The sequence below is a fragment of the Leopardus geoffroyi genome, chromosome X (assembly GCF_018350155.1).
Source record: "Leopardus geoffroyi isolate Oge1 chromosome X, O.geoffroyi_Oge1_pat1.0, whole genome shotgun sequence".
NCBI classification, from domain to species: Eukaryota; Metazoa; Chordata; class Mammalia; order Carnivora; family Felidae; genus Leopardus; species Leopardus geoffroyi.
Window position 1 is genome coordinate 128,808,277 of NC_059343.1, and position 8,407 is coordinate 128,816,683.

Consider the following 8,407-nt stretch of genomic DNA (forward strand, 5'->3'; position numbering starts at 1 on the left):
AAGAGCTATTTCAATGTTTACTGTTATTGTTAGTTTTATAGAGACATCTATTAACAATAGTTCTTAGGAGGATAATAGTTTTATTTCAGTCAAAGCACATGGAAATTGGAGGAAGGGTGGTACCATACAGCAAGTCAGAATACCAGGTTTTTATAATGGCTCACTTTGTCACCCATTGCTATGGGGCAAAGAAGTATCTGATTCCAGATCTGCAGACCAAATTCTTAATCTATAAAGATTGCCCTATATTTAGCTAGAACAGTCTGTGTTTGGCCAGTGTTAGTATAGTTTGTACTTTCCAAATAAGTCTTTAATTTTGTTGGCTGTGTGACCCGGAATAACGAAAGATACTAATTAACAGATGTCTCTCTTTATGGAGGAATAACCTATATAGGATAAAGTGCGGCAAGTGTACCATTCAGTAATCTTTTACACATATATCTATACCTATGTAACCACTGCTTAGGTCAAGATAAAAAACATTTCCAATACCTCAGAAAGCTGCCTCATGCTCCTTCCTATTAATAATCCCCAACAGAAGTAGCCATTTTATGACTTATTTCACTCTAGATGATGTTTTGCTTGTTTTTAAATGTATAGAAATGGATTCATATGTTATATACTGTTTTCTCTCTGGCCTCTTTCACTATTAGGCCTGTGAGATTCATCCACATTGTTGCACGTGGTAGTAGTTTATTTTATTGTTTTATACTATTCCATTGTATAAATTTACCTACCACAATTTGTTTATCCATGCTCACCTGTTGGGATTCCATTCTAATTCTAGATTCTCTATTTTGTCCCATTGATCTGTTCATTTTTTCAGCCTTTTTTCTTTCTGCATTTCATTTCGGATACTTTCTATTACGTTTCTTCGGTGGTTTGTAATCTGGTATTATTCCCTCCTCATGTATTTTTTGTCTCTACAAGTTTGATTTGGTTCTTTTTTAGATCTTCCACATGTTTCCTTTGCAGATGCATACTTTCCTCTACCTTCTTGAGTATCTGAAGTATATGTATAATTGAAATGTTTCTTCCACTTTTGGTGAACTTGAGCATACAACTTTGTTTGGTATATACCTAGGAGTGGAATTGCTGGGCTCTTAGGGAATTTTGTTGTTCGGTTGTTTTAAACTGTTTGTGTCCTGGTGGGAATTATTGAGAAGTCACTCTTGCAGAAGAAAATGGATAATGGATGAAGCAAAGTTCCTTGGGTTTTGGGCCTCATACAAGTAAATACATAACCTTCTTGTGGAAATTGAACAGATTTTTATGGCTCAAATCCCACGATTATATTAGGCAGAACAGGCAAATGTGTTTGCAAACAACTGACTTAGAGGGAACCTTTCTTACTGGAAAAGCGTAAAGAGGAAAAGGCTTTCACACTAGCAGGAAGAACCACTTCTGATGCTTGGCACCATACATATTACTTTGGTGGAGAAGAAAAAGGGGAGAAGCTTTTCCAGTGGGCTCATACTGCTTACTGTATACCTGACAGAGTCCTGCTTCTGAGAACTAGTGATTATGAATGGCTAGTCTCTACCTGTGATGACAGTAATAAATTCTTTTTTTTTTTAATTTTTTTTTTAATTTTTTTTTTCAATGTTTATTTATTTTTGGGACAGAGACAGAGCATGAACGGGGGAGGGGCAGAGAGAGAGGGAGACACAGAATCGGAAACAGGCTCCAGGCTCTGAGCCATCAGCCCACAGCCTGACGCGGGGCTCGAACTCACGGACCGCGAGATCGTGACCTGGCTGAAGTCGGACGCTTAACCGACTGCGCCACCCAGGCGCCCCAATAAATTCTTGATTCAACATGATTAATGAAAGTAAAATGTTTACAGAAATTACTACAAATCAGTCATGCAGTCAGTGCCAGGGATCAAATAATTCATGTTTTTTTTCCCCTAGTCTGTGACCTTCAAAACAACCAGCAGAAATCTTGCACGAGCCATGTGTATGAAGAATCTCAAGCTCACTATCATCATCATCATCGTATCAATCGTAAGTTTTTGGCATTATAGTGTGTTACTTTATTTTTCAAACTTTAAGAAGTTCGAAGCTGGAATTCTTTCTCAGTTGTTAGCACTCTGAAATGAGCTACAAATAACTTTCAGTGGTAAGACACGTGAGCAAGAAGAGGCTTTGCTATGCATTCACTCCAAAATATCCTACTTACATCTCATCTTGCTATTGAGAATGTTTATATGTAAGGAGTCATGCAAGGCATTCCAAATATTCCTGGATATTTCATGTTTTTGTCACTACTGAAATGGCGTTCTTTTAAAATTACATTTTGTGGGGCGCCTGTGTGGCTCAGTCGGTTGAGCCTCCGACTTCGGCTCAGGTCATGATCTCACGGTTCGTGAGTTCGAGCCCCGTGTTGGACTCTGCGCTGACAGCCCGGAGCCTGGAGCCTGCTTCGGATTCTGTGTCTCCCTCTCTCTCCTTTTGTATTTAAAAAAATACATTTTGTAATTGACTCCATATTTTCTAATTACATTTCTATTTTCTAGTTGATTGCATGTTCCATTTCTTTATTTCTCTTTCCTCTTTTCTAATCTGTTTTTGTGTCTGGCAACTTTCCATAACTCTTACTAGTTATAGTAGTTGGTCAGTTTATTCTGTATTCTGATTCTTCCGTCAGGAGTCAGCAAACGTTCTGTAAAGTGCCAGGTAGTAAATATTTTAGGCTTTTTAGGCTGCGTGTAGTCTCTGTCACATATCCTTTTTTTTAAAAACAAACCTTTAAAAATATAAAAACCATTCTTAGCTCACAAGCCATGGGCTGTAATGTGCTGGCCCCTGCTATAGGTAAATTATGATACCATCTGTTAATAATTTCAACCTCATCAAATTTATACATGCACATTATATATAATTCTGTGTAATTACATATAGGTATGTATACATACATATATATAATTTAAAGTTACTAGCAATGTGGAATAATTATGGTGTCAGTGGCATCTTTAGTTTCTGGTTTTAATAGGAATGCTTCTAATATTTCATTTTTAAGAGTAATAGGTACTATGAATTCTTGTTAGATTTTTATTTTCAAGTTAAATAATTTTATTTTTGTTTCTAGATTGCCTAAAGTTTTAGTCAGGAATAGGCATTTATTTTTGGGAAATGATATTTCTGTTCCCAATGAATTAATAATATGACTATCTATATTTAATATTAATATAAAGAATTACATTAATAAACATACTTAAAATTATCCTTTCATTTCTGGGATAAAATACTAAGTGGCTATTATGTAGTATTCCTTTAATGCATTATGAGTTCTGTTTCATAATGTTTATTTAGTAGTTCTCTTATCTAGTATTTCTCTTGTCTATAAATATAAATGAGTCTATATGCTGTTCTCCTTTTGTAACCCCTATGTAAAAATAAATTGGACCTCTTTGAACTATCCTAAATGTCTGGTAACCATTTTAATATGCTTAAACTCCTTTTTGCATTGCATTCTGGAAGAATCATTCAGTTCACTCTTCCTGCAAGTTTTCTTTTCAGCTCTCTTCATTCTATGTATTTATTTTTCATAGCCGTGCTTTAAATTTCTAAGAACTCTTATTATTCTTAGTATAACCTTTTTTTTTCCATGGAATTGTCCTTGTAACAGATGTACCATCTCCTTGAATTTCTCCGGATATATATTAAGATATGCATCACAGCGGGGCGCCTGGGTGGCGCAGTCGGTTAAGCGTCCGACTTCAGCCAGGTCACGATCTCGCGGTCCGGGAGTTCGAGCCCCGCGTCAGGCTCTGGGCTGATGGCTCAGAGCCTGGAGCCTGTTTCCGATTCTGTGTCTCCCTCTCTCTCTGCCCCTCCCCCGTTCATGCTCTGTCTCTCTCTGTCCCAAAAAAATAAATAAACGTTGAAGAAAAAAAAAAAAAAAAAGATATGCATCACAGGGAAGTAGCTTATGCTATGGTGGGAACGGCTAGGCAAGTTCAAAATCCTCAGGGCAGGCTGTCAGGAAGGGCAGGCTGGACCTCTGGGGCAGGAACAAAGCTGTAATACACAGGCATAATTTCTTCTTCATCAAGGAAACCTCAGCTCTGCCCTTAAGGACTTCTAACTGGTTGATTTAGGCTAATTCAGATTATGTAGGATAATCTGCTTTACTGAAAAGCAACTGATATATGAGCTTTAATCACATCTACAAAATACAGTAACACCTAGATTTGTGTTTGATTGGGTAACTGTGTACTGTAGCCTAGCAAAATTGACACATAAAACTGACCTTGGAGAAAAATAGTCATGTTTATCTCTAATGGGTCTATTATTTTTATTTTAAGAGATATTTGGAATCCTCAGTAAATTTTAAGAGTATAAAGAGGTTCTGAACCAAAAGTTTGAGACTTGCTGCTCTAAGGAGAGTGGGAGGAAGATGCTTTACATTGAAGGTAGTTTGTGGCTGGGCAAAGCAGCCTTTCTCCCTATCCTGTTGCCATTTGCAGAAGCCCAAAGTTAATTCTGAGCAGATTCCTCTGAATCAGCTCCACTTTTCCTTGACCCCCTGTTGAAAGACCTCCAGTTTAGATAGCTGGATCTACCTAACAGAGAAGGGCAGCCATCGATCTGTTGATGTTATACTGGAAATTGTGCCATGGCCTTGAATGTTTCCTTGCTCAGGATACTCAGGTGGCACATTCCAGGCTCCTTAGATTAGCCTTCTTCTTTCTGCTTGGGTCTGGGAATTTAGATTGATTTATAAAGCTAGATTATTGTTAAATTCAGACTGTATTTATTGATTACTTACTACATGCATAGCACCGCTCTTAATGCAGTATCAGTCTTTCCCAAAAGCTGTTGTCACCTAATATATTGTACTTTAGCTTTAAAAATCCTTATATTTCGTCTGTGGCAAATAGTCAACTTCATGTCAAATTGGAATATCTGTGTGTGTGTGTGTGTGTGTGTGTGTGTGTGTGTGTGTGTTGTCTGTGTGTGTGTGTGTGTGTGTGTGTGTGTGTGTGTGTGTGTAGAGTTTAAACTATTCATTAATAGCCAGAATTTGCTATAAACCATCCCCCTCCCTGACATTTATAGAGTAGGCAAAAACACTCTGCTGACTTTTGGAAGTGAGCATGGAATTCATAAATGTATTTTTTTTCCAGGCACTGAGTAATGAAATCAGCCACTTAAAGATCTCAAAAAAGTTGAAATTTAAAGAAAGACAAATGACTGAATTAATGCAGTGAACCTAATTTTTAAAATAAATATATCTTTGGAATTTAGTAATGTGAACAAGCATATACCATTAAAAAATCATACTTTAAAATTACAATAGTGTTAAAAAGCTAACACATCTACAATAGGACTAGTGTTTTTACTGTTACTTGTATCGTCAGCTTTCCTTTGATTCGGTAATTGTAATTATATCATTATTCACTAAAAGTTTCATAACATTCTTGCTCATAGATTATATAGACGTAGAATCTCTCCTTATACTTTTAAATATTTCTAATCATCCTAATAATGAAAAGCAATGCATGTGTAAAACCTAAAAATGTGCTTCATAATAAAATCATACTTCAGGAGAATTATGATAATTTGCAATCTTGATAATTAATGATGTTTCATGAGAGTTAACTCATGTAGCTTGATTCTGCCTGGTTCCTAGTGAAGAGAAACAACTCCAGTGCTTTCTCTCCCAATGAAGAAAGTATAGTGGAATTCAAACGTGTGAGAGCTATAATAAAAAGGATCATTTTGGGGCGCCTGGGTGGCGCAGTCGGTTAAGCATCCGACTTCAGCCAGGTCACGATCTCGCGGTCCGTGAGTTCGAGCCCCGCGTCGGGCTCTGGGCTGATGGCTCAGAGCCTGGAGCCTGTTTCCGATTCTGTGTCTCCCTCTCTATCTGCCCTTCCCCCGTTCATGCTGTGTCTCTCTCTGTCCCCAAAATAAATAAAAAACGTTGGAAAAAAAAAAAAAAAAAGGATCATTTTAATTCCACTTCTACCTTTGAAAATACTTGGTTGGTGTATTATATTATTACACAACTGCTACTGTAATGGAACTAATATCTGTTAATAGGTTTTTGCTTTGCTTTATATTTATGAGCCTATGATAGATTCAAGAAAAAAAATTGCCTTCCCTCTCCCTCTAGGTGTTCATCTATATCATTGTGTCACCTCTCTGTGGTGGATTTACATGGCCAAGTTGTGTGAAGAAATAAAACAAGGAAAAGTTATCATTAACCAAGGATATGAGAGAACAAGGAGTTAAAGCAATCCATGTGATTCAAGCCTTTGAATACTGACAGATGGTGTCTGCCAGTCTCTTCAACTCTCTTCTATTTCTTTTTTTTAATCTTGTTGTATGCTTCCAGATTTATCTTTGTCCAGTTTATTCCAGTGCACTTCAGATTGAACCATTTATTGCAGCAGTAGCCTTAAAAAGGCTTTTGTTTCTTTAGTTCATTAACTAGAGTCATCTGCTTAGAGAAACATTTTTGTTTGCAATTGCACAAAGCTATCACCAAGGTAGAAACCACCAGTCTTAAACACTGTCTACTAAGACTTTGGATGAACTTTGTTTGTGCACACAACAGTATTCAAGAGAAAGCATTGCTAACATCTCATCCTAATGTCTTTTGCTATTGAAGAGTTTTAGGTGCTTGAAAACAATATAAATGGAGAATTGTTGTTACTTGGGGAATTGTAATTAATTTGTTGGTGCTGCTTGTTTCCAGGAGCCCATGCAGGTAAAGTTTTAAACATTTTCTTTCAGTCATATGGGGAACATTTTGCTAGCCCATTAGAAACACACAGATGTAACCTTGTCCTCCTAGTATTCACTTTCAGGAAGAAAGTTTTAACCATTCACAAACTTTGCAGAGCTTGATATCCTCTCTTTCCCCCATTGCAGTTGATTTGAAAAGATGATGGTTTAAATGTTGTTGAAGGTTGTGGTTTTTTATATATTTCTTTCTCTTTGGTGGATAATTAGGGCAATTGTACGGTTAATAGAATGGGTAGTATAGGAGATGGAAAGGCAAATTCTTCTGGCTCACCAGAGAAAAATAAAAGAACCACAGTGGATGTGCTAGTGTTTTAGAGATGTATGAAGAGGAGTAGTGTGGGTAATTTTTTCCAGTCTGGGAGAAGCCCAAACTGAATATAGTCAACTGCCAACTCTAGGGTTTGGGTTTGACTCCTGTTGAATACTAGTTTTAGTATCCTTTGTGAATTAATAAATTCTCTAATCTGACTAGTTTTAAAGAATTCTTTTGTGAAACTTGAGAGTAGACATTATGGTGTATAGAAACAATACCAGAAAGTTTAACATCCATTTAACTGCAGTGTGGGAAAACTGGAGTGTGATCATACTGCTTTGGCTGCACTGGCATCTGTTAGCTATTATGTAGTTTGGTGTGTATCTGAAAGGACATTTGCTGCCCTAAATCTAATTGCATTTATTTATCAATAAATGCCAGTAAATGGAAATTATATTACATTTGACTGTTTTCCAAATGAAAGAACAATGTAGTCTGTAAAACCTAGCCATCTGTGTAATCCTAGTCACGTGCCTTGAATATATACGTGTCACATAATCTGACTCATGCTACCTGTTCTTCCATCTGCGTACACCTTTTCATTCCTGCTCTCCGATTCATTTCTTTGACATATACTTTAGGCCCACTGGAACTCTTCGTGATCACACATAGCACAAGTGTTTCTCGGTCTTCTTTATCAACACTAATGCCTTTTAATTACATCAGCATTTCCTACTGGAAAACACATTTCTTCCAGGAGAACATTTGGCCTTCCTGAATAATAATTTCCAAATGTCTTTAATCCAAAGAAAAAGACTTAAAAGCTTATTTCCCTTTCTTATACACACCTGAGTAAAAATGATGTGCATGTTTTAGGGATAAATTACTTAACTGTTCATTGGTCTATTTATGTATAAGAATGCTTTTGAAAGCACATATCTTGTTTTAAATGACGCACAAATTGAAGGCATTAATAAAATTTAAGACTACTGCAATGAGCTTTCCTCCTTGAATCTAATTTCGTCTGATGACGTTTTATCATAGTTCACTTATGCTAAAAATACATTAAGAATTGTGGCCCGGGAGGAGTTAAGATGGCAGAGTAATAGGGGGACCCTATGCTTGCCTCATCACTTGAGCACAGATAAATATCAAATCATTCTGAATACCCAAGAAATCAATCTGAGGACTTAGAGAACAAACTGCACAACTGGTGGGAGAAAAGAGGCCACACTGAGGAAGGTAGATGTAGAGATGGGATCTGGAGGAGAATAGAATCATGGGTGCTGCAGAGAAGCAGAACCCCTGATTAGGGAGAGAGGAGAGAAGGAGAGTGAGAGTGCATGTGCAGTGCACAAGGTAAACAATTCCCCAGGGGTGCCTGGGTGGCTCAGTG

General features: G+C 37.1%; 1 protein-coding gene across 2 annotated transcripts in view; it reads left to right on the forward strand.

Annotated features, from left to right (window-relative positions):
• Positions 1-8,006, forward strand: part of VAMP7 (vesicle associated membrane protein 7) — a 59,675-nt gene extending 51,669 nt beyond the window's left edge. For both annotated transcript variants that reach the window (XM_045470612.1, XM_045470613.1), the window contains 2 exons: positions 1,914-2,006; positions 6,124-8,006. In XM_045470612.1, the coding sequence (XP_045326568.1) occupies positions 1,914-2,006; positions 6,124-6,192 (162 nt within the window). In that variant the 3' untranslated portion in view covers positions 6,193-8,006. The remainder of the gene's footprint in view (positions 1-1,913; positions 2,007-6,123) is intronic.
• The last annotated feature ends 401 nt before the right edge of the window (positions 8,007-8,407 follow it).